At 44.6% G+C, this 27,306-nt stretch overlaps 1 protein-coding gene across 1 annotated transcript in view; it reads right to left on the reverse strand.

Annotated features, from left to right (window-relative positions):
• tmem132a (transmembrane protein 132A) overlaps positions 1–27,306 on the reverse strand; it is an 84,069-nt gene that overhangs the window by 35,495 nt on the left and 21,268 nt on the right. Inside the window, exons 7-11 of the mRNA XM_034120911.1 lie at positions 17,957–18,028; positions 17,595–17,852; positions 17,326–17,478; positions 10,522–10,717; positions 10,259–10,402 (exon numbers count right to left, since the gene is read on the reverse strand). Of these exons, the coding sequence (XP_033976802.1) occupies positions 10,259–10,402; positions 10,522–10,717; positions 17,326–17,478; positions 17,595–17,852; positions 17,957–18,028 (823 nt within the window). The remainder of the gene's footprint in view (positions 1–10,258; positions 10,403–10,521; positions 10,718–17,325; positions 17,479–17,594; positions 17,853–17,956; positions 18,029–27,306) is intronic.

Genomic DNA, 27,306 nt, shown 5'->3' on the forward strand with positions numbered 1-27,306 from the left:
GCAGAATCAAGCACAGAAGTGTCAAAAAAATGTGGCTGCATCAATCGCCTTTACACACTTGTTAGTGCCAGTCCAGCGCGATGGGCCATCTACAAAGAGAAAACAGGTTGCTCTTTGCATCGCCTCTCCGATACCCGCTGGAGTTCAAGGATCCACGCTGTTAAACCTGTAGCAAGACACCTACCTGATGTCATAGAGGCCCTTGATAGCATACTCATGACATGCAGTCTCACCAGTGAGGCCAGATCAGATGCAAGTGGGCTGTAGACCTACTTCATGTCATTCAATGCTATTGTCCTCCTCACTGTCTGGCTAAAAGTACTGCAATGCATTGAGGACAGGAATACAATTCTCCAGTCTGGGAAGATCTCACTCGACACAGAGACAGCCAATATCAGAGACTTAAAGGAAGAGATACAGGCTCTTAGAGATGCATGGGAGTCACTCCTGTCTGAGGCAACACTGATTGCTGCTCAAATGGATGTTGCACCTGAATTTAGCATGGAACACTGTCGCAAGAGGAAAAGGAAGAGATTCCATGATGAGACCTCTCAAGAGAAGACAGATCAGGGCAGTGCAGAAACAGTGTTCCGCAACACAGTGTTTTTTACTGCAATGGACAAGATCATATGCGACTTAGACACTAGGTTCCGCACCACTGAATATATCGTTGAAGAATTTTCTGCTGTTTTGAAAGTTGGGAAGATTGCTGAGGATAAATTCCCTTCTCTTTGCCAACCACTGATCAGGAAGTATTCAAGAGATCTTACACCTGCGTTTCAAAATGAAATAAGACACCTGAACACTGTGTATGCTGCCACTTTCCACCCTAACTTGTCCCCTCTTGGTCTCCTGAATGCAATTCACAAGATGCAGCTGCAAAGCATCTTTGGAGAAGTGTGCATAGTTTTACGTATATTTTGCACACTGCCTGTGACTGTTGCAGGAGGTGAGAGAGCTTTCAGTAAGCTAAAATTGATAAAAAACTATTTGAGGTCCACTATGTCTCAGGACAGGCTTTGCAGTCTTGCCATGCTGTCCATTGAAAGCCAGTTAGCTAGAAAGCTGGACTTCAAGGACTTAATCAGTGACTTTGCCTGTAAGAAGGCTAGGCGCTGGGCTCTTGGTGAGTAAGGCTGAGCAAGGGCTCAGATGCATGTTGAGAAAAAGACTGAGAACAGGTAATAGGCTCTGATTTAGCACCACCATAAGGCCTTTTCATTTCCATTTCCGTTGTGTTCCATTTACACTTTAATACCCGCTTATTTTGTAGTTGGTATGTATATTTAATTTTTAAATCTGCTGCTTATGTTATTTTTTGTGTTATAGCATTTTATAAATGATAATATTGGTGGTAATGTTCACTTTATTTTAATTTAAGAGGTCATGTATATTTAAGTTATATTTATTTGGATTTATGCATTCATGTTGAGAATGTTCCATTCATAAATGTTATTATTAGGGCTGTCAAGTTAACGCGTTAATAACGCGTTAACGCAAAAAAAAATTAACGCCACTAATTATTTTAACGCGATTAACGCATGTGTATTTTTTGTCCTCGGCCGTCCCGTAGTTTCAGAGCGCATCGAGTTTAAAATACCATCTACATGATGATGCTGACAGCCCCGCTCCTGCCGCCCGCTTGTGGCAGACCACACTTCCACGCTCACCGGCAGGCCCGGACTGGCCATCGGGAGGACCGGGAGGGAGTGTGTATGTGTGGCGCGACTCGCGCGAGCGAGGCACACCTTACGTGTTGTTGTTGTTAGCATCTGGTGCTAGCTAGCTGCGCTAACGGATATAAGGAGCTGTTTCAATGACATTTCGCCGACAACTGCGCCAAGCACTTGACTTTATGCAGGTAGCCAGACAGTGGGACATTGTACGAAAAGTCAGCGCACTCAGCACGGATAGTACGCGCTACATGATTGCAGCGTCCAGGCAGCTCCCGTTGGAGCATATATGCCTTGAGCGGCACATAGCTCCAACGATCCATCACAGTGTCTCCACATTCTCTCTCACACACACACACACACACACACACACACACACACACACACACACACACACACACACACACACACACACACACCACACACACACACACACACACACACACACACACACACACACACACACACACACACACACACACACACACACACACACACACAGTATTATTGTATGAGAGAGGTTCCAGGTTGAATTGAGGCGAATATTTGTAATGTTCAGAGGTTGTTGTGTTTAATATTCATGAGAATATTTGTCATTGTTCAAATGATAATAAACAAACATATAAAGCATATTTGTCCACTCATATGTTGATAAGAGTATTAAAAACTTGAAAAATATCCCTCTAAGGTACATTTAGAACAGATAAAAAATGTGCGATTAATTTGTGATTAATCGCGATTAACTATGGACAATCATGCGATTAATCGCGATTAAATATTTTAATCGACTGACAGCCCTAGTTATTATTAAAAAGGCATTTACACCATAAAAGATGACAATTGAGATCTATTGTCAGGAATGTTAGTCTTGTTTCAAATAGTGAATTCTACTGCAGCAGAATGTTGCACGTCTGCACAGTGTTATATTTTCACAGCTCAGTATCAGTAAATATTGTGCGGTTAGTATTGGACTACAAGATAGATGCAAGCCTGTACAGGTAGAGTTATTTAAAGCATACATGAGTTGGTTGGGTTCTGGAGGTGTGGTTACAGCAATTGTGCTTGGTTGGCGTGGCCTGTGCCTGGTTGGCGTGGCCTGTGCGTGGCCTGTGCCCAATGTGATATATTTTCATGGGGCCCAAAATCCCTGGCGGCGCCCCTGGCCCTGAGCGAAAAAACGCACTTAGCACAGAACTCAAGGTAAAAATACCCTTATTACTTATCATAACTGCACATACAAGATATCCGATTAAAGCTGAGATTCCACAGATTATATATGTATTGGTATCATCACTGAGCGATCAGAACTCGCGACAGGGGAAGCAAACACAGACATCACAACACGTAGCATCACGGAGCATTCACGGGACATCTCTTACGTTAGCTGTTGGTTTCTGATCAAAAGTCGTTGTTCAATGGCATTAAAACGATAAAAATGCGGCTGAAGGTTAATGCATAGGTTAATCCAATGTGTCTGTCACTTTGAAAAAATTATTGATAATCCATAATTCCATTTTAAAGGTAGGGTAGGTAAGTTTGAGAAACCGGCTCGAGATACACTTTTTGTTATATTCCATGGAATGCTCTTAACATCCCAATAGCAATGAATATTTTAAGTGCTTTGACAAAAAATCCATAAAAAAATGTCATCTGTGGAAGCCGTAGTACTGTAAAAAGTACGACCAATCATTTTAGCCGGCCCGGCTAAAATAACTGGATGGCCTACCTGCCTGTCAGCCTTCCATCTGTGCACACACTTATCTCGTGCCCTCATTGGTCATGTGCGCGTTCGTGTGTGTTGGAGGAGGGGCTCTGTAAGGAAGTGGCAGATTTTCTCCGGTTGTGTTATTTCAAATTCTAGCGATCTCGAGCCGGTTTCTCAAACTTACCTACCCTACCTTTAATGATCAATCATTATAAAACATATCATATATATTATTCTGAAATGGACCAATCTGCCCAATTACTACTTTTACTGTCGCTACTTTAACTATATTTTAATGATAATACTTTTATACTTTTACTTGAGGAATATTTTGAATGCAGTACTTTTACTGTAAAAGTACACTTTTAGTACACAAAAGTAAATTCACAAGCTCCCCTGCAGTATACAAAGTCATTCAAACTAGCTGTACCTTTACCAGCTTTGAGAACACTTTAATGATCAATCATTATAAAACATATCATATATATTATTCTGAAATGGACCAATCTGCCCAATTACTACTTTTACTGTCACTACTTTAACTATATTTTGATGATAATACTTTTGTACTTTTATTTGAGGAACATTTTGATTGCAGGATTGTTCCTACACTCTGGTACTTCTACTTTGACTCAAACCTGAGTACTTCTACTTTTACTCAAGTACAAGATTTGAGTACTTTTACTTTTACTTAAGTACAAGATCTGAGTACTTCTACTTTTACTCAAGTACAAGACCTGAGTACTTCTACTTTTACTCAAGTACAAGATCTATACTTATACCACCTCCGTTTATAGCCTATGAAAAAAACTATTAGAAAACGAAGGCTAAAGCTAACGTTAGCAGATAGTGACAATGTATGCTAGTTAGCTAGCTCAACGATAATATTGCGACAGAAAAACTTTTCAGTGCACATCACGCTCTGCCGCTCCGACAGGGAGCTCTGCTCTGAACACCTGAACGGCCCGTTCTAACAGCTGTTCACCAGCGGTCCAGTCTGTGCCACAGTGACTCCGGACCGCACAGTTAATATTAACGAACGCACCCGTAGGTAATGTAGCTAATGAAGCTAGACCAGGGGTACTCAAACTTTTTTATTAAAGGTCCAGTTGTGAACTTTATACAAGGTCACTGGTCCGGATCAATGCCTGTAAAGTCCCCCCCCCCGTCCCCCGAGCGGAGAAACAAAACTGAAATTAAGAAGCAGTTTCTTGGCGCTCTATGCATGGGGCCCGACATGTCATTGCAGTACATTAAAGGGTGTTTCATGTTGTCGTTGCTGTGGACCTTCTTAATCTACCTTCTTTGGGGGACCCCTTCTGGTCCAAGCACTTGCCTGCCTTGCCTGTCGGTAAATGGCGCCCCTGTATACACACACACATTCAATACATACATACAGTATGGTGGCTTGAACTAGTGGGAGAAATGGCACTGTTTGTCTGTAGTCAATGCTTTGAACCTCGGCAAAAAAGGCATTAGAAGCATTAGAAAGTCAAGGTAAACTTGCGGTTAACTTGCGGTCTGCTATGCGTGTCACGCTCGAACACACAAGTAAATATAAATGCACGTTCATTCTCACAACGCGTCAGACACAAGACGCGCGTACATGATGATGTACATTAATTTATCAGAATCAGAATTTTTTTTTTTTTTTTCAATAATTTTTTTTTTTTTTATAATGGGACACAGGGCTCGGTCCGGATTGATTTGTAGTTTGGTCCGGATCCGGACCTTAGTCCGGAGTTTGAGAAGCCCTGAGCTAGACCATCATCGCGGAGCAGCAGAGCCTTATTATACATCCATGAGCAGAGCCGACAGGCAGGAAGACTCGAGCACACAGCTCGCGCTGCATTATAATATATAAAAAAAGAACACCATGCGTGTCATGATGGCACATAACAGCTCGCGGCCGCAGATTACTCCGGGTTCCAGACCCCCCCCCATACCCCGAAAATATTTTTATTGCAGATCTACATGAATCACACAAACTACCTATTTTGGATTCAAAACGGCGAATTTCGCCGAAAGGTGACAAGTTTGCATCCCTGCAAACAGAGCACATGGTGTAGTCCTAAACGATAGCTGGGGATTCTGGGTAGTGTAGTGTCTTCTGCCATCCTAAACTCCGAAAAAATATTTGTTTCTCCGAATCGAAGGGGAAAAATACAAAAGCATTGCACACAATTTAAACCAATCAATGTTGTGTAATTAACAAGGATAATCTGGTGTTTTTGAGTTGATGAGTAGTGCAGATATCACTGTCAAATCAATCGACAGTAAGGGGAATACTTACTTCCGGGTGTACAATTCTCCGTTATCCAATGGAAATGGACGCTCACATTGCCTTTAAATGCCGCCGACACAAACGAATGCCGTGCTTCCATGAGCGTCAAATCCCGCCGCAGATGGGAATACATTGCAATCAGTTGAAAGCTATTTGCGTCCCTTTATGAAGCTGAAGGAGCCTAGGAGCGTCCCAACTGCACGCCTCGGGACCCTGACCAAGCGTCGCTCCTGGACGTTTGTGGAGTGAGATTGTGTTGGTTTGTTTATTATCATTTGAACAATGACAAATATTCTCATGAATATTAAACACAACAACCTCTGAACATTACAAATATTCGCCTCAATTCAACCTGGAACCTCTCTCATACATTAATACAATACAAAGTGTGTGTGTGTGTGTGTGTGCGTGCGTGCGTGCGTGCGTGCGTGCGTGCGTGTGTGTGTGTGGAGAGACACTGTGATGGATCGTTGGAGCTATGTGCAGCTCAAGGCATATATGCTCGAACGGGAGCGGCCTGGACGCTGCAATCATGTTGCGCGCACTATCCGTGCTGAGTGTGCTGACTTTTCGTACAATGTCCCACTGTCTGGCTACCTGCATAAAGTCAAGTGCTCGGTGCAGTTGTCGGCGAAATGTCGCTCCTCTGTTTTCATTGAAACAGCTCCTTATATCCGTTAGCGCAGCTAGCTAGCACCAGATGCCAGAGGTGGGGACTCGAGTCACATGACTTGACTCGAGTCAGACTCGAGTCGCATATTTTTGGATTTGAGACTTGCTTGACTAACATTGATAAAAGACTTGACTTGACTTTGACTTGGTATTCATGACTTGAGACTTGACTTAAGCTTGAGACAGATGACTTGAAAGGACTTGACTGTTTAAAATTAAATATTTGCGTTTGTTTTTGTCGTGAGATATTACGTTTAGTTTTTTCGAAAAACGTGATTGGGTGATTATAGCGCCGTGCGCGCAAACCTGGCAACCCAACCCACTAGACGGCAGGAGCGTCAGTTAACAGGGCAGCGGCTAGCGTTACTCCAAAAATAGTGAAGTTTGGATTCAAGGATTATGTTGTCGATGACGCTAATAAGAAGAGAACAGCGGTAGGCAGGGTCTGCAGCATAAAGATCAGTGACACGACCACCACAACATCCAACTTCATTCGTCACTACAAAAAAACCCTCAGAGAAAGGTGCGTGAATGTGTTGTGTTAGCTAGAAAGCTAACGTTAAGTTTAAGCTACGTTAGACTTGGTTTCAAATCGATTAAGCATTGCAAAGAGAAGACAAAACGGTAAATGAACACTAGAACCGCCAAGGGATTCATTTTGACTAACCCTGATACTGACGGGCTGTCAGGAGAGGGAGAGAGAGAGGAAAAGAGATGCCTCATTTATTTCCCCTGTGTTATTATCAGAAGTTACTGTAAACTGTTGAATAATGTAGTTCATCTACTTTTAGTAGTTTGTTTAAATGTTTTAATTATGTTGTTTTTGTTTGTAGAAGTGCATCATTCCTTGATTTATTGTAAAATGAATCTGAACTTTTTGATCTGTTATGATGATAAACTGAAGCAATTTCTAAATTAACTGAGTTTTAACTCGTCCTACTTAGTTTATAAGGAAATGATGAAGAGGAACAAATTAAATGATTTGAAAATGATATCTATGTAGGTGCTGACGCTGTTGGCGGTTCTAGTGTTAACAGAAATTTAAATTAAATATGTGTAATGGCAAATGCCATATATGATTTTCTTACCTGGAATTCTGCCTTTTTGAACAGACTCTTTGACTGAGTCCTAGCTATATTGTCTGCAGTTCTAGGGTTAATATTAATCTAATATGATTGTCATCGGTCTAAATTAGATTTCAAATGATTAACTGTGTATGTGATGAAGATCATAGTGTGGGTTAAATCCATTTTCATAACCACTGTCTTTTAACTGATTTAAATGCGGAAACTGGGCTTATTCATCAGAATTTCGTATGACTTGACTTGACTTGCTTGACCTGAGCAATGACTTGACTTGACTTGCTTGACTCTCACCACAGTGACTTGGGACTTGCTTGATACTTGTAGGTCAAGACTTGAGACTTGCTCATGACTTGCACATGTAGGACTTACTCCCACCTCTGCCAGATGCTAACAACAACAACACGTAAGGTGTGCCTCGCTCGCTCGCGCCACACACACCCTCCCGGTCCTCCCGATGGCCAGTCCGGGCCTGCCGGTGAGCGTGGAAGTGTGGTCTGCCACAAGCGGGCAGCAGGAGCGGGGCTGTCAGCATCAGCTTGTAGATGGTATTTTAAACTCGATGCGCTCTGAAACTACAGGGCGGCCGAGGACAAAAAATACACATGCGTTAATCGCGTTAAAATAATTAGTGGCGTTAATTTTTTTTTGCGTTAACGCGTTATTAACGCGTTAACTTGACAGAAAGACCAAGAAAAATACAAAAAGAGATAAACAAAACTGAAAATAGGAGGGTGGGGATGGACAGTGGTTGAATGCAGTGTTGAACAGGTGGGTTTTGAGTGATGTTTTGAATGCGGTGAGGGAGGAAGAATCTCTGATGGATTGGGGTAGTGAGTTCCAGAGGGTGGGTGCAGCAACGGAGAAGGCTCTGTCGCCCCAGGTTACTTCCTGTTTGTCTTATGCTGATGTCTAAGGCCTAGGCTCCACGGGAACGAAAACGGGTTGTATCCGCATATTTCTCTTGCGTATAGCCCTTTATGCTACACGACGCCGTAACGGAATGGTAGAAACGGACCCTGCAAACGACAACGGGTCCAAAGGTGGATAGATCTGGGAACGGAGCGCTCTGGGGGGTCCAACGGGGCCGTGTGGTAGCCTATACGGTCATCCTTTTCTGATAATGACGACGCAATAACCCCGCCTCCCCCCACCTCTGCTGCTCACCCCCGCAAAAGTACACTGCACACTGAATTCAGATTATTTATCTTTCTCTCGATATGGACATAAACGCGAGTGAAGTCTAATCTGACAGGACGGAGACACGCAGCTCCTCCCGCTGTGAAGCAGCGGGAGCAAGTCACACACTTCAAGTCAGATCATCACCCTTAGCTATTTTAATGACCTCTCAAACTACCTAAACTAGACATAAATATGTTTATTTTTACTGTCGAGTCATCATTACTGGATCAGCTGCTGCATGAGACAGACACTGACGCTGTCAGAAGAGAGGGAGGAAAAAGAGACAGGCTGTGTTTATTTTATGATTATATATCATTATATCGTCGTTATTCATTTGTTTTAAAGCTCAATAAATAACAAAGAAGACCTTTGACCGGCACTTTTATAATTTTGTCCAGAAGATTTAAACTTTAACACACGTTGACCGGAGAAAAACTCTGCCCGGTTCCCTCGGCCCCCACCGCGGAGAATAAACAGAAGTGCAGCCATGACAACCATTCTTCTTCGCTGCTTTTGTGGAGGAAGTTGCTGCTTTTGTGGAGGAAGTTACAGCGCCACGTACAGGCTCGGCATATGTACTGCAGCTTTTCCAGCGGTTGGATCTAAATGGAGCTGTCTCGCGTGGCAAGACACTATCCGGTGTATATTGCGTGTGGACGGAAGCTTTTTGGCGATTGCGTTTGCGTTAATCCTATGCGTTTTGCCGTATGCGTTCCCGTGGAGCCTGGGCCTCAGTCTATTCAATCTCAATTATCAATCAGCTGATCATGGGCCTCCACTCTTTTAGTCAACACTCCATGTCAGGATGTGACAACAGCCAATCATTTCGCTGCTGTCTAACGTGAAATCTGATCTTCTCTCTCCAGCTGTCATCTCACATTTCAAGTGTTAATGCTGCAGATCACCTGTTTCCAGGTTGTGCTGTTAGTCGAGCCTGTCTTCATCACTCATGGTATTTTCACTTGGTTGTTGGCCCTTTCATTCTGTTTGCGACGGCTTGGATCATTTCTGTTTAGCTTTTGGCACTTCATTTCTACTTAGGTGTTCTGACTTCATATTGTCGTCTTACTTTTCATACAACAATTTATATATATTTGCCGCTTTCACAAAAATGTCAATTCAGGCCTATGAACTCAATCCTACCTGAATCTTTTCATGTTTCCTGTTTTAGATGTAAGATATATGACATGGTCTAGTCACCAAAGATCATTCACATTTCTAACATCTTGTTTCACTAAATATTCTTTAATCCAAAGATATGTCTATCTATAATGAAATACCTTACCAGATGTTGGTGGTAATATTTTAATATTCTGAATGCCAAATACTGCAGTGACAGTCAACTTTGAAAGTCCCTTCACATGGTCTACAGTTTAGATTTATTACGTCAGAGGTCTACCTCTACTTCCAGATTGTGTGCTAAACTTGACAAATCTAGTGCTAGCTGATTCCTGGAGTCTATTATTTGGTTGTGATTGAAACATCTGAAGGAAACTAGTAAGTGGACAATGAAGAAAGATTTGTTTTGGCTAACATTTCACGGACAAACATTTTGTTATTAATCTGCCTTTGGGTAAGATAATGAACAAACATACATGTATTTAATGTAATATCAAACTAATCTTTTGAAAGACTGTTTGTGTTTGACTGTGCGCTTCACCTTGACAGTGTTCTCGTTGGTAGAGTGGCATGTGACTGCAGAGGTGACATCTGACACCTTCCCATCAAGGTTTATGGCCAGCACAATGACAGGAAGTGACACCGGCTGGTTGGTCAGTATGGCTGTGTTGATGATTGTGTTACTCTGAGGATCAGAAATAATTATGTTTAATCAGATTGGATTGGATGCATCTTTCAAGATTAGAAAAATGTAAAATGTGAACACTGGATTGGGATTAATAAATGAAAGAATGTATGAAGTACCTCTGTGATGGGAGCGATGCTAAAGATGTGTCGATCAGCAAATGAGAAGATGCTCACTGCTGCCCCATGTGGCGATAGGGAATGTATGCGTCTGGAGTACTCCACCCACCAGTGAGCAGACACCGTCATGGCAACACCGAAACTCTGTCTCAAGCCCTCAACTGACAGACACACCACCTGTTGGAGTAAGGTGGGACTGCAGGGCGGCAGATCACAATGAATGGCCACGTGTAAACACCATGTGTGTTCAAGTATTGATCTGAAAGCATCATTTTGAAATGTGCATATTTTCTAAAGCACTGTTTTAGTAATATATTTGAAAATCATTTGATTTCAAAGGTACATGCATTGAGCAAAAATTCAAGCACAATCAATTTGAGCCTGAAAGGGTTTACTACGAAGCATGTTGGACAAAGGCAGGCTTTCTTTCTTTCTTTGTGTGAGGTGGCTCCATAAAACCCAATCAGTGATAATGGGTATCACGCCACTGTTTCTAATCTTTCTTTGTTAGGCCAGGTTTCATTGATCTGCTTTTTGTGTCAAAATCAAATGATTATCTGGGATAAATACTGAAAGAATAAGCGGTTCGAACCAGGACTGCTATGTATATGCGGTGTACATTTTAAAGTCTGAATATTGCCTGAATATAATAGGTAAAACAATGACAAAGACTATAGCACAGCAAGCTCCCCCACACTTCACAAATGCTTCCTGTAAAAAGATGTTCCAAAGATGAACAGAATCCCACTCAAGTTTCCCTACGGCTCCAGAGACAGGTGTGTTGCAATCTGCTCAACCTATGACCCAGGGAATCCAATAAAGGAATCATACCACATTTCATATGCAAGTAAACATTATACTGATAAACAGAACTATTTTACTAATGTTTTTATATATACGATTGGCACAATAACGATTCATGGTGTTAATCAGCGATGATGTTGTGTGAGGAATGCAAAAGAGAACCGAGAGAAAAGTTCAAACCCTGGCTCTTTCTGACAACCTCATCAAAGCTGAACAGTCACTCATACCTCATTCACACCAACGCAACTCTGGTTCAAGCTCCGTGCTAGAGCTTTTCAGGTTCAGAACCAGTTCTTCAGTTTAGCTCCGGCTCTTTTCACACCGCCCAGAGTCCGACTGGTGCTGCGTCATTGCGTCATCGTTTGCGTCATGACGTAACCGCTTGCGTGTCTGCTTCATAAAGCCAAACCGCGCGGAAACCCCTCACAGCTCACACCGACAACAACAACAATGGCCGATTGTGCTCCAGCTTCCTCTGTACGTCTTCGGAAGACCAGATTCCCAGTAGGTAGCTGGTCTCTTCAGTGGACCACTGCTGCTTGTTAAGTTTCTCCATCGTTGTGTACAAACTGGATAAAACGCGGGCTTTTTGTTGTTGTTCAGGAGTTGATCCCGCCCCTGCCCCTGCCTCGACATAAGCGTGACGTATGCGTGCTTTTGCTATAGCCGGACAATTTTTTGGTGCTTGAAACGAACCGGATTCCGGAGCTAAGAGGCTGCTCCGCTGCGGTGTGAACAGGAAAACCTGGTGCTTTTCAAGCTCCAAACCGGCCCTGAAACACCGTTGGTGTGTATGAGGTATGAGTGAAGCGGATTGCATGCCAGATTGTGAGTTTCCTAAAGTTTACTGAAACTTAAGGTAAAACACATTTGCTGAGCTACAAATAAATGTAAACCCTCTCCTAAAGAAACCCACTCTCAACCCGTCCGATATTATAAACGACAGGCCTGTCTCTCTCCTCCCGTCCCTGTCTAAAACACTTGAACGCGCAGTCTTTAAACAACTCTCCTGTTATCTCCATCAGAACAACCTTCTTGATCCGCACCAGTCTGGTTTCAAGGCAGGTCACTCCACACTGTTTTTCTCGCTGTCTCTGAGGAACTGCACACTGCTAAAGCAGCCTCCCTCTCCTCTGTCATCATCCTTTTGGACCTGTCTGCTGCATTCGACACGGTGAACCATCAGATCCTCCTTCGCACTCTCCAAGAACTTGGAGTTTCAGGCTCTGCACTTTCCCTCCTCACCTCATACCTCGAAGACCGCACCTACAGGGTAACTTGGAGAGGGTCCGAGTCCGACCCTTGTCAATTAACTACAGGGGTCCCTCAGGGCTCTGTCCTTGGTCCTCTCCTCTTCTCTCTGTACACAAACTTGCTCGGATTGGTCATTAGCCCGCATGGTTTTTCCTACCTTTGCTACGCTGACGACACCCAATTAATTCTGTATTTTCCCCGTTCTGAAACGCAGGTCGTCGCACGCATCTCTGCTTGTCTAGCAGACATCGCTCGGTGGATGTCTGCTCACTACCTCAAGCTCAACCTTGACAAGACTGAACTGCTTTTCCTTCCGGGAAAAGAGTGTCCCACTCTTGACCTAACAATCAACATCGGCCCCTCTGTTGTTTCCCCGACTCAGACTGCAAGGAATCTGGGTGTGACCCTAGATAACAAACTGTCCTTCACTGCAAACATCGCTGCTACAACCCGCTGCTGCAGATACACTCTTTACAACATCAGGAGGATACGTCCCCTCCTGACCCAGAAAGCGACGCAACTTCTGGTCCAGGCTCTCGTCACCTCACGCCTAGACTACTGCAACTCCCTCCTGGCTGGACTACCTGCATGCCATCATCTGGTTGGGCCAGATGATGGCGGCGCGCACAGTCGCAGCGGCTCGTAGCTCTTCCTTTCTGTGCTTTCTATGTGTGTTTTCGTCCGTATGTCTACTAGCCAATGTTACGGTTAGCAGTGCGAATCCTATGTACAGCCGCAGGGACCTACTCACGATAGGATTACAGTGCAATGTGGCGATAACAAGTGCATTTTCGCACTCCCACAATATACCGGAAGAGATAGCCAGGACACCGGGCTCTCCGTGGATTGTTGTCGGCTCCACCAGGCATCGGAGGCGGAGGAGGAGCAGGAAGCAGAAGCGGGGATGCCGGTCCGGTCAACTGGCTAAGCTAAGGAGACAACCTCACAAACCACCGCTACCCAGCATCTTTCTCATGAACGCCAGATCCATCCTCAACAAAATGGATGAACTAAACCTACAGATGTCTGAAAATAAATACGTACAAGACTGTTGCATCCTGATCATAACGGAGACATGGCTACACCCACTTATCCCAGACGGAGCCATTGAGCTAGCGGGGCGAACAGCATACCGCTGGGACAGAAACATTGACTCCGGTAAGAGCAGGGGAGGGGGGTTATGCATTTACGTACATAACAACTGGTGCAAGGACGCCATAATCATGGACAGTCATTGCTCTTCAGACCTGGAGTACTTGACAGTGAAATGCAGGCCTTTTTACCTCCCTCGTGAGTTTACCGTTGTCATAGTAACAGCTGTCTACATACCACCAGATGCTAATGCTAACATAGCGCTAGGCTACCTGCACAGTGCTATCAATTCACAACAAAGCACATATCCCGAAGCCGCCCATATCATAGCCGGAGATTTCAACCATTTAACCATCTTAAAGACAGTTCTCCCAAAGTTTGTACAACACATAAAATGTGCTACCAGGGATAAAAACACACTGGATAAGGCCTATTCAAATATTAAGAAGGAATTTAAGTCTGTACCACTACCACATCTAGGGCAGTCAGATCACCTGTCCATCATTTTAACTCCAGCATACACCCCTGTCAGGAGGAAAACTCAACCCACCACAAAGACTGTTAAAACATGGCCTGAAGGAGCTTCCTCGCAGCTACAGGATTGCTTCAAAAGGACTAACTGGGATATTTTTGAGGTTCAGGACTTGGAGGAGTACGCATCAACTGTACTCTGCTATATACAGAACTGTGTGAATAATGTGACTGTTGAAAAACGTATTCAGATATACCCCAACCAGAAGCTCTGGATGACGAAGGAGGTCAGAGCTCTCCTCAAGGGCCGAAACATCGCCTTCAGGTCTGGTGATAGTGCTCAATACAGTGCAGCTAGAGCCAACCTGAAGAGAGGCATCAGGGATGCCAAAGCAGCCTAGAAGAGGAAGATTGAGGACCACTTCACCAACAACGATCCACGGCGGGTGTGGCAAGGTATACAGCACATCACCAACTACAAGAACAATAACAGCACAACGGTTGACGGGGACGCCTCACTGGCAGAGGAACTTAATTGTTTCTTTGCTCGTTTTGAGGTCAATGCAGTAGAGACGGACACAACAACTTCACCAGCATCCAACAATTACACCCTCACTGTGCAGGAGCATGATGTGAGGCATGTGCTCAGAGCGGTGAACCCGAGGAAAGCTGCAGGCCCTGATGGCGTGACGGGAAGGGTGTTGAAGGAGTGTGCAGACCAACTTACGGAGGTCTTCACAAAGATCTTCAACCTGTCACTCCAAATCCATCATCCCTTCGTGCCTGAAATCTGCCACAATCATCCCTCTGCCGAAAAAAACCATCATCTCCAGCCTCAATGACTACCGTCCGGTAGCACTCACACCGCTCATCAAGAAGTGTTTCGAGAGGCTGGTCCTGCAGCACATCAAAACCATTCTCCCACCCACCTTCGACCCAAATCAGTTTGCGTATAGAGCAAATAGGTCTACAGAGGATGCCATCGCCACTGTTCTTCACAGTGCAGTGTCCCACCTTGAACACCAGGGGAGCTATGTGAGGATGCTCTTTGTTGATTACAGTTCTGCCTTTAATACAGTCATCCCGGGCAGATTGGTTTCCAAGCTATCTGACCTAGGATTTTCCCCAAACATCTGCCAATGGATTAACCTGTTAAGCCCTGAGCCTGTTTTTCAGGTCTCAGGCTCGAAAATGACATTCCCAGAACAAATGACCATATCTTCCCTTCTAAAAGGGTTAAATTAATAATCTTTTTTCTCAAAGTAATGATAAACCTGTGAGTTGGATGTAGAAAAATCAGAATCAATATAGATGTTTTTTATTTTAAAGAAAATTCAGATTGAACATAGTAAAAAACTGTAAATTATAGTGTCCGTCCAAAAATTCTTTTTTACTTATAGTAAAAACCACCCTTGGATGATGGGTTAGTACACTAAAAGCTTAAGGAATCCAAAGTACAACATATAATAAGTACCCTGTATCAAGATTGATGCAAAACAAGTGACATTTGACCTTTTTAGAGAGATTTAGCAAAAAAGAAACCACTTCTGGGGTCATTTGGGTGGATTTTCCATATCTCTGGCCCCCCTTATTCGATTTTGATGGTTGACACCTCTGTCTGACCTCAGGAAAAACAACCTGGATGAGAAGCTTCTGTTGTCTTTCTACCGCTGCTCCATAGAGAGTGTGCTGGCATATTGCCTAACCACATGGTGTGCCAGCTGCTCAGAAAAGGACAGGAAAGCCCTTCAGAGGGTCATCAACACAGCCCAGAAGGTCATCGGCTGCTCACTGCCTTCTCTGGAGGAACTCTTCAGCCAACGTTGCCTCAACAGAGCAGGCAAAATAATTGCAGACTCTTCACACCCTGGACACTTCCTGTTTGCTCTTCTGCCCTCCGGTAGACGCTACAGGTCAATTAAATCAAGGACAAACCGACTGAAAAACAGTTTCTACCCCAGAGCCATACGAGAACTGAACACCGTCAAACGCTGAACTAGCACACACACACAGTTACAATTTGCAACTGCACTACTTTTTAATAGTTTTATTAATTTATTAACTGATCGACATCAGAGATGCAAAATATCATCCCTGTGTTTTTTTATATTGTAAACTGTATTTAAATTATGTGCGGGCATGTATGCATGTTGGTATGGATGTGTGAGCATATGTTTATGTGTGTATATGTTTATATAGATATATATCTATTCGTTTTATGTGGAAATGCACTGTGAGGATTGCTTTTTTAAATTTCGTGGTACCTGGTGCGATGACAATAAAGGAATTCTATTCTATTCTATGTGCCATCCGACCTCTGCAGCTCATCCAGAATGCAGCGGCTCGTCTGGTCTTCAACCTTCCTAAATGTTCCCACACCACACCGCTCCTCCGCTCCCTTCACTGGCTTCCAGTAACTGCTAGAATCCACTTCAAGACACTGGTACTAGCGTACCATGCTGTGAATGGATCTGGCCCTTCCTACATCCAGGACATGGTTAAACCATACACCCCAGCACGTGCACTCCGCTCTGCATCGGCCAAACGGCTCGCTACACCCGCACTACGAGGGGGACCCAAGTTCCCATCAGCAAAAACACGTGGGTTTGCTATCCTGGCTCCAAAATGGTGGAATGAGCTCCCCATTGACTTCAGGACAGCAGAAAGCTTACACATCTTCCAGAGCAGACTGAAAACTCATCTCTTTCGACTCCACTTCGAGCAATAAAATTTACTAACAAAGCACTTATATACTAACAAAGGACTGGCTTATCTAAAGCCAGTTGAGAAGCACTTGAAATGTTTTGGCTCTATGAAACCTGATGTACTTATATGATTCTATTTTCTTCAAGTTTGTATCTTCTTGGTCGAATGCACTTATTGTAAGTCGCATTGGATAAAAGCGTCAGCTAAAAAAAAAAATGCAATGTAATAATGTAACTTCGGGGAGGAAATGTGTCTTTGTTTAAAGCTGAGATTGTCTGTTGGAGTTTTTAAATGTATTAAAAATTATTTTGTTGGCTACTGTTTTCTTGAATATTTTAGTATGCAAAAGCTGTCACTACAATTGGAGGTTTTGTTTTGATTTATAACATGATTAGCTCAAGGAACTCAATCCATTAGCCTGTTAGTGTAATAGCTTATGGAAACACTGAACTGAGTGGAATCAAGTTGTTCACTTACTCGTGTGTGTGCTTGACTGTGCTGTGTTTGTGGCAGAAGATGGACACAATGTCATGTTTGGAGTCTCTGCTCCTCTCCAGGGTCACTGCCAACAGGTCAGAGGTCAGAGTTCTCTGGGCCACCATTGACACCAAGCCCTTCTTTATCTTTAGCCTGAACACACACACATTATCAGTGTAAGACTAGAGACAGCGTTGGCAAATAGGGAAACTATCTATATAATACATCATTTGAAGGATGTGTGTGAACTGATATCATTTTGTGTTTACCTTATGACAGCAAACTCAGCACTGAAATTGGTTCTCAGATTCACAGACACTCTGATTGGCTGTCCTATCAGGACCGGCCCCCTGTGATAGCGTATCATGACATGGGGATCCAAGCTTAGCTCCTCCTCTTCCTTCCCGTTCAAACAGGTTTCTTCTTCTTTGGTACTGGTCTGCTCTCTCTCTTCCTCTTCCTCCTTTAGTGTCACTGTTTTGATATGGAAGAGCTGCCTCTGGGACTCCGCTCTGTCCTCCACACATCTGGATGACAGTCACATGGAACATAGAGATCAACATATGTTGGAAAAAAACAGCAATATAAAAGCTAAGGATTCTCTTTACTTTTCGCACATTGATTCACATACCCTGGTACCTGACCTGGTGTCAGTCTGAGGTCAGCCACTGTGTCAGATGAGGAGTAGTAAAGATGTATGTGGGTTGTTATGGCAACCCGCTGGTATCTGAAGCGCCAGTGGACATCACCCTTAGTGTCCCCATCATCACCTGGATGATATCTGAATGAAGGCATAAAGGAACCCGTCACTGATTAAAGGATCGTCTTGAATTCATCATCCTAAGAGCGCTCTACTTTTTCTCTGAAAAGCTGGGTGAACATTAAGCCTCATTTAAAACCATTAACGTAACGAGAGTATTAGTTTGGACGTGGGCAACTGTTATTTCTAGGGCTGTCAAGTTAACGCGTTAATAAATTATTTTAACGCGATTAACGCATGTGTATTTTTTTGTCCTCGGCCGCCCCGTAGTTTCAGAGCGCATCGAGTTTAAAATACCATCTACAAGCTGATGCTGACAGCCCCGCTCCTGCCACCCGCTTGTGGCAGATCACACTTCCACGCTCACCGGCAGGCCCGGACTGGCCATCGGGAGGACCGGGAGGGTGTGTGTATGTGTGGCGCGACTCGCGAGCGAGGCACACCTTACGTGTTGTTGTTGTTGTTAGCATCTGGTGCTCCACATTCTCACACACACACACACACACACACACACACACACACACACACACACACACACACACACACACACACACACACACACACACACACACACACACCACACACACCACACACACACACACACACACACACACACACACACACACACACACACACACACACAGTATTGTATTATTGTATGAGAGAGGTTGAATTGAGGCGAATATTTGTAATGTTCATAGGTTGTTGTGTTTAATATTCATGAGAATATTTGTCATTGTTCAAATGATAATAAACAAACATATAAAGCATATTTGTCCACTCATATGTTGATAGGAGTATTAAAAACTTGAAAAATATCCCTCTAAGGTACATTTAGATCAGATAAAAAATGCGATTAACTATGGACAATCATGCGATTAATCGCGATTAAATATCTTAATCGACTGACAGCCCTAGTTATTTCATATTTATTTTTGTGAAATGTTATACTATATTATATGTTGTTACATCCAGGCATGCGAGTAACAATAACTATTACTTCTTTAATGTTCTCGAAAGGTGATGGTATTTTCACAGGATACCGGGGACTCGAGACTGACGGCATCCTGTTGACGCTAATCCCAAAAAGAGAAAACAATTTAAATTTCAATTCTGCTCAATGGACCCTAAAGCATGAGTTTATACATCTCTCTTAAGTTGAAGCAACTCCAGCTGCCCACAGAAAGTTTTTTTCTTTTTCTGATAGTTCATGGCATGTCATTTTAAGATTGAATCAGTAGCAGTATTAGCAACTGAAGATAGTCCAAGGCAGGGGTCACCAACCTTTTTTAGGGTGAGGGCTACTTTCAAAAAATAAAACAAGTCGGGGCTACTTTTACTCCTCTTTGTTTTTTGTTTTTTGCAGTGTAACAAGCTGAGATTCCACAGATTCTAGAAATATAAGTATCATCACTGAGCGATCAGAACTTGCGACAGGGGAAGCAAATACAGACATCACACGACGTAGCTTTAGGTAGCAAAACACGGAGATATGCTCACCTTTTGCAGAAAAACAATTCTGATCAAAAACGAGAAAAACGCAGCTGAAGGTTAATCCATAGGTTAATCCAATGTGTCTGTCACTTTGAAAAAATGATTGATGATCCATAATTCCATTTTTATGTCAAAAACTGAGTTTTCATTAGCTGCTAATGGTAGCTTCCAGAGTGTATGACAGCTTCCTGTTTTGTCTCCTTGGATACGAGTCCAAACAACTCACAGACTGCACCGGGCGCTCACGTAGGAGCCCTGTGACCATCAGATTTGACGACGCTGATTGGCTGAAATTATGTTTCGGCGGCATAGTTTAACCTGTTAAGTACCAAGCCTGTTTTTCATGTTTCAGGCTCGAAAATGACATGCCCAAAACAAATGACTACAACTTAACTTCTAAAAGGGTTATATGAATAATTTATTTTATCAAAGCAAGGTTACATCTGTGAGTTGGATGTAGAAGTGTCAGAATCAATATAAATGTTTTTTATTTTAAAGAAAATTCAGATTTGACATAGTAAAAAACTGTAAATGATAGTGTCCGTCCAAATATTATTTTTTACAGATAGTGAAAACTACCCTTGGATGATGGGTTAGTAGACTAAAAGCTTTAGGAATCCAAAGTACAACATATAATAAGTACCTTGTATCAAGATTGATGCAAAACAAGTGACATTTGACCTTTTTAGAGAGGTTTAGCCAAAACCACCCCACCTCTGAGGTGATTTGGGTGAAAATGGGTTTTTTTCCATATCTCTGGCCCCCCTTGCTCGATTTTGATGGTTGACACCTCTTTCTGACCGTTAGAGCCAATAGAATCGAAGGGGGAGGCTCACACACACACACATTGTGAAGAGAAAAGGTGGGGGCTGCGCGCATGTAAATGTAAAGCAGAGTGGAGCTACATTCTAGCTCTGACATTTGGAAACGAAAAAGCAGTTTTATTGCTTATGGATTATCAGAAATAATTTCAAAGAAGGCACAGATACATAGGATGAACCTATGGATTAACTGCAGCATCGTTTTTTTATCGTTGTAATGCCATTGAAGACCAGTTTTGACCAAGGTAAGCCATGTTAGCGTTTCTAGCTACTTAGCTCCACATGTTATGATGTATGCTTTCGTTTATAGCGTCGCAAATGTTTATCACTGAGTGTTGAGGTGGGTACCACTAGATTCAGTGTCTCCAATGGCACTTGTGAGTTTAAGTGCCATTTTAGGTTACATTTTTTCTCTCGTGGCTAATTCAGAGGCTGAGTGCTAGCATTGTGGGTTTTTTTTGGGAAAAAAAATTAAATCAGTTAGCTGAGTTTCTTCCCGTTACATGGATATAAAACATTCATAGTTTATTAAATATTAAGATTCCTTAGACGTTGTTTCCTGCAAATGACGCGTTTATCCGCCCGGTACCGGGGGGGCGGTGCGTAACAGGTTAAAGATAGCAACAGTTGGCTTCTGCTATGTGAATAAAAGTGGTTTGAAAAATCAAAAATCTCTCTCTCTCTCTCTCTCTCTCTCTCTCTCTCTCTCTCTCTCTCTCTCTCGCTCTCTCTCTCTCTCTCTCTCGCTCTCTCTCTCTCTCTCTCTCTCTCTCTCTCTCTCTCTCTCTCTCTCTCTCTCTCTCTCTCTCTCTCTCTCTCTCTCTCTCTCTCTCTCTCTCTCTGATTGTGAGTGGACCGGTGAGTATAGCGGAGAGCGATCGTTTAAAGTTTACAACTTTTCAAACCCTTGTTAATATTTCACTTTTCTCTGGGCGATAGTTTATGTCATTGTGCATCACTTGTCCGACTTTGGTGTTTTTTGGTGGTGTTGTTTGGTTGCACTGGTGATTTGTTTGTCTAATTGTTTGTCTAGCGGCTGCAGCTGCAGTCACGCCGCCCGGCATGGCGTCCCGTGGCAGCTGCGCCGGGTTAGAGAAGCTGACTCGCAAACACGCCATCAAGCTCTCTCCACCTGACGGTGTGTCGGTGGAGGAGTGTGGTCTGGCTGTGGGGGCTGTGGTGGGATATGGCAGAGTCAAATCTGCCTCCCGCATGAACAGTGCGGTGGTTATTTTTTTAGACTGCACGGAGAAAGCTAACCAGCTGGTGGAGAGCGGGCTAGTGATTAAAGGGACGATATTACCCGTGCTACCCCTTGTCACTCCTGCTAAAAAAGTTATAATTTCAAATGTGCCCCCGTTTCTTAGAAACGAGTTGTTGGAGAGAGAGCTGGCTCGACACGGGCAGCTTGCGTCTCCCATTAAGATGATCCCCCTGGGCTGTAAATCCCCGCACCTCAAGCACGTTGTGTCTTTTAGGAGACAGGTGCTGATGGTCCTGAAAAAGGATGAAGGGGAATTAAATCTGGCTCTCAAGTTTAAAATTGATGATTTTGTGTATACTGTCCATGTAACGTCTGATATTTTGAGATGTTTTGGTTGTGGAGCGGCAGGACACCTGATCCGCGCGTGCCCGGAGAGGGCGGTGGACGCGCCCGTGGTGTCCGCGCTCGCAGCCGGCCCGACGGTGTCCGTGCCAGCGGCGGAGCCGCTACCGGTTGACTTGTCCACGGCCGGGCCGCCGGTGCTGGGGCCCGCGCCTGCGGCGGATCCGCTGCCGCTGCCGGTCCCTTTGTCCGCGGCCGGGCCGCCGGTGCTGGGGTCCGCGCTCGCTGCGGAGCCGCTGCCGGTTGTTTTGTGCACGGCTGAGCCCGCGCACGCGCCCGCGGCGGAAACGCCGGTGGTGGAACCGCAGGTCAGTGGGTCCGTGGCAGAGCCAACGGTTTCACACACAGAAAGCACACAGGCAGATACACACAGTATCACACACACAGACACTCAGGTCACACAGAAAGCAGATAGTGAGCACACTGCAGCCAGAGTAGCTGAGTCTGTTCTGGAGGATGTTGAAATGGATGAGGATTTATTAAGGTTGCCTGTCAAAAGAAAAAACGAAGAAGTGAGCAAAGGCAGTGTGGCACAGAAAGGGAAGGTGTCAAGGACAGAGTCGTTGTGTTCCTCCTCTCAGCCAGAGGGAGTCGCAGAGGACTCAGAGGACAGTGACAGTGAGTCATTCTTTGACATGGTTGAGGTAGAAAAGGGAGAGGAGTACTCTTTCCAGAGGATCAGATCCTTTCTGGCGGGAACTAAGGGGTTGAGGGGGGTGAAGTTAGAGAATTTTTTTGCTGATTTGCAGATTTTTCACAATTCTGCCAGGGCTCTCATGCGGCGCCAAGAAGCCTTAGGGGAACCTGTCTTCAGCAGCCCAGAGAAGGCTAGGTTAAAGAAGATACTTCAGAGGGTTAGAGAGGGAAGTGTAAATAATGATGAATAAGTACATCTTGTATTTATTATTTCTCTTTTATTTTTCTTCAGCCAGGTTTTTGATTTTGTTAGGATGCAACTATAATTTAATTATGAGTGACATAAAGCTGGGCTCTTTAAACATTAACGGTGCTCGGGGGGATGCGAAAAGAGCATCTTTATTTACTTTAGTAGAAAACAAGAGTTTAAATGTGACGTTTCTCCAGGAGACTCACAGCACTGCTGAGAACGAGAGTGACTGGAGGAGGGAGTGGGGGGGGGAGGGTTTCTTCAGCCATAAGTGCAGCAATAGTGGAGGGGTCGCAATTCTTTTTGCAAGGGGCTTTACACCCTTCTCCTGTACGGTCGATGAGGTCATCCCAGGACACTTGCTAAAAGTAAATGCTGAATTTGAAAAAGTTAAAATATGTTTTATAAATATTTATGCTCCCTGTGTGGGCGCAGAGAGGCTCTTGTTTTTTGAGAAACTGAAAGATACTCTTAGCACATGTGATAGTGAGGAGTATCTGTTCCTGGGGGGGGACTTCAACTGCACAGAGAACCCTGTGCTGGATAGGAACCACCAGGAGCCGCATGCTGCCTCAAAGAGTGCCTTAATGAGACTCACAGAAACCTTTGAGCTGTGTGATGTGTGGAGGCACTTCCACCCGGGCCAGCGGCAGTACACGTGGGTGCACTCTAGGGATAACCTGTTGTCTCTAGCTAGGCTGGACCGTGTCTATGTGTTTAGCCATCACATTAATGTAAGCAGAAGCTGCTCCATCAGTCCAGTGGGAATCTCTGACCATTCCCTGGTACAGGTCTCACTTTTTATTAATCATGTTAAGTGTAATAGTGCGTATTGGCACTTTAATGCTTCTCTGTTGGCCGACAACCATTTTAAAAATGTTTTTAAGTTTTTTTGGGAAAACTACCGGTTATCTAAGAGTGAGTACAATTCTCTTCAGCAGTGGTGGGATATAGGTAAAGTGAAAATCAAGCAGCTTTGCCAACAGTACACTTTCAATGTCACAAAGGACATGGCTAGATCTCTGAGAGCTCTGGAGAGAGAAGTGGTGGAGCTGCAGGGTTTGGCAGACTCCACAGGAGAGCGAGAACATGTTAAAGTTTTCAAAAGTAAAAACTCAGCTCTGTCTGACCTGCTGGGGTTTTCTGCTCAGGGTGCTCTGGTCAGATCCCGGTTTCAGAACATCGTGAAAATGGATGCTCCCTCTCACTTTTTCTTTGGTCTCGAGCGTAAGAATGGTCAGAGGAGGCTGATGCACTCCCTGCGATCCAATGCGGGGCAGCTGCTTCAGGAGTCCGCCGACATTCGTCAGTGTGCTGTGGAGTTCTACAAAGAGCTCTACAAAACAGAGTTCCAGGCCGAGCCAAAGGTGGCGCAGTCGTTCTATGAGGGCCTTCCTAACGTCCCTGAGGAGGACCATGCAGAGCTGGAGGCAGAGCTCTCTGCCCAGGAGCTGCAGTAGGCCCTGCAGAGCATGCAGAGTGGGAAGGCTCCTGGCATAGACGGCCTGCCTGCAGACTTCTATAAGGCTCTCTGGCCGGTTATAGGAGACGACCTGCTGAGTGTGCTCAGAGACAGTCTAAGTAACGGGAGGTTGCCTCTGAGTTGCAGGAGAGCTGTGCTCACTCTCCTCCCTAAGAAAGGAGACCTGCAGGAGATTAAGAACTGGCGTCCTGTGTCTCTACTCTGTACCGACTACAAGCTGCTTTCCAAAGTGTTAGCAACGAGGCTGAGAAAAGTGATGGAGCATGTCATTCACGTAGACCAGACATACTGTGTACCCAGCAGGTTGATAACTGACAACGTGACTCTAATTCGGGATGTTTTGGACCTCTCCGGTTCATTGGGCTGTGAGCTTGGTCTGTTTTCTCTAGACCAAGAAAAGGCTTTTGACCGAGTTGAGCACCAGTACTTGTGGCAGACGCTGGAAGCTTTTGGGTTCAGCTCTGGTCTCATAGCCAAGATCCAGGTCTTGTACAGGGACATTGAGAGTGTACTGAAGATAAACGGTAGTTTGTGTGCTCCTTTTGAAGCTCAGAGAGGAATCCGACAGGGCTGCTCTTTGTCCGGGATGCTCTACTCCCTGACCATAGAGCCGTTTTTACACCGGTTAAGGTCCAAGTTACAGGGTTTCTCTTTTCCTGGCTGTAGGGATGTTTTTAAATTGTCTGCGTATGCGGATGACATAATGGTCTTTGTTAAAAAACAAGAGGACATTAATGTTTTAACTGAAACTGTGAGCAACTTTTGCAAGATCTCATCTGCTCGAGTCAACTGGGGGAAAAGTGAGGCTTTAGCAGTAGGAGAGGGCAGCATTGACAGATTGTTTTTACCTGGGGGCCTTGGTTGGAAAAGGGCAGGGTTAAAGTACCTGGGTATTTATCTTGGTGATGACACGTTTTGTTTGAAAAACTGGGACGGGCTTATAGAGAAAGTGGAAGGCCGGTTAAAGAAGTGGAAGTGGATCCTTCCCAAACTTTCTTTTAAAGGGCGTATCCTTATTTTAAACAACCTTGTTTCCTCCATGCTGGCTCACCGGCTGGCATGCACCGACCCGCCCGTAAACCTGCTGTCCAGGGTGCAGGCTCTCATGGTGGACTTCTTCTGGGACCGCATGCACTGGGTCCCTCAGAGCGTCCTGTTCCTGCCAAAGGAAGAGGGGGGGACATGGCCTGGTTCACCTGGCGAGCAGAGGGGCTGCTTTCAGGCTCCGGTTCGTCCAGAGGTTCCTGACTGGACCTGCTGACCTGGTCTGGAGACCCGTAGCTTGGGCCTTACTGGAGCGCTGTGGTGGGCTGGGTCTGGCTGAGTCGCTGTTCCTCATGGACCTAAAAGGATTACGCCTGAATAATCTCTCAGGTTTCTATGGAGGTCTCTTCAAGGTGTGGGGACTACTCAGAAAAGAGAGACCAGACTGCTGTGGCTCACTGTTCTGGCTCCTCAGAGAGCCGGTGGTCCGTGGATCTCGTTTTGTGTGTGGAGTAGGGCCTTCTCTACAACAGAGACTCTGTGAGGAGAGGATCCTCATGCTGGGCCAGGTGGTGGAGGTGTGTGGCCCCCGCCTAGACAACGCTGCAGGCCTGGCCTCACGTCTGAGCCTCAGGTCAGTCCGGGTGGTCAGCCTCCTGCTGCAGAGCTGGAAACAGCAGCTCAGCCAATCAGAGCTGGCACTGATCGCTGCTCACTGTAACGGACTGAAGTCTCCAAATGACAATGACTCTTTTCCAGAGATGCTATGTTTTCCTGATCTCAGTTGTGAGGGTTTTTTGTTAAAGTTGAACAATGTTACCGATTTTAAGTTTAGCACCATGTCCAACAAAACCTTTTATTATCTGGTGACAAAGGTGCTGAATCAGAGCAGACTCCAGGAGCGAGTGGACACCCAGTGGAGAGCCCACCTGGGCCTGACGGAGGCTCAGAGGCCTGAGTGGAGAGCGCTCTACAAGCCTCCGCTGACTAAGAGGGGTGGGGACCTCCAGTGGAGGGTTCTCCACGCTGCGGTAGCAGTAAATGCGTTTGTGTCAGTGATCAACCCTACAGTGTCTGACGCCTGTCCTTTTTGTGTACAGAGGGAAACCATTTTTCATTGCTTTACAGAATGTGGTCGACTCCTTTGTCTTTTTCAGTTACTCGCTCAGATGTTGATTTTGTTTAATGTGGTTTTTTCTAAGTCAATGTTCATTTTGGGTTGTAGGTACAGCCAGAAGCAAAAGTGCAAAAGTCAGCTTTTGAATTTTTTGTTGGGGCAGGCTAAAATGGCCATCTACCTCAGCAGGAGGAATAAAGTTGCGGAGTCACTGGATACCGATGCAGTTTTGATTTTCAAGCGGATGGTAAAAGCAAGACTAAAAACGGACTACAGTTACTTTTGTTTAACCAAAATGTGGGAGAATTTGAGGCCATGTGGTGTCTTAAAAATGCTTTGTGTTCTGTGGTGAATGAGGATCTTATTTTCAGTCGTTTTCTGAACTGACAATGTGTGTTATTGTGTCTGTTTGGTTATTTGCTATGTGAATAAAAGTGGTTTGAAAAATCAAAATCAAAATCTCTCTCTCTCTCTCTCTCTCTCTCTATCTCTCTCTCTCTCTATCTCTCTCTCTCTCTCTCTATCTCTCTCTCTCTCTCTCTCTCTCTCTCTCTCTCTCTCTCTCTCTCTCTCTCTCTCTCTCTCTCTCTCTCTCTCTCTCTCTCTCTCTCTCTATATGACGGCTTGCGTTCAAAAATAATAATAAACATATTTGTAAAGTGGGGGGACACAAACGGGGTTTCGAAAAGTGGGGGGGACATGTCCCCCCTGTCCCAGGTGGAAATTACGCCATGCGTGTGTGTGCGTCAAGTGCAATAAATATATATGCAAGTTGCAACACACACACAGTAAAACTCTGACCCCCATGTGCTGTAGAGGCTGGCACGACT

Source organism: Trematomus bernacchii, unplaced genomic scaffold (genome assembly GCF_902827165.1).
Source record: "Trematomus bernacchii unplaced genomic scaffold, fTreBer1.1, whole genome shotgun sequence".
Classification (NCBI taxonomy): Eukaryota; Metazoa; Chordata; class Actinopteri; order Perciformes; family Nototheniidae; genus Trematomus; species Trematomus bernacchii.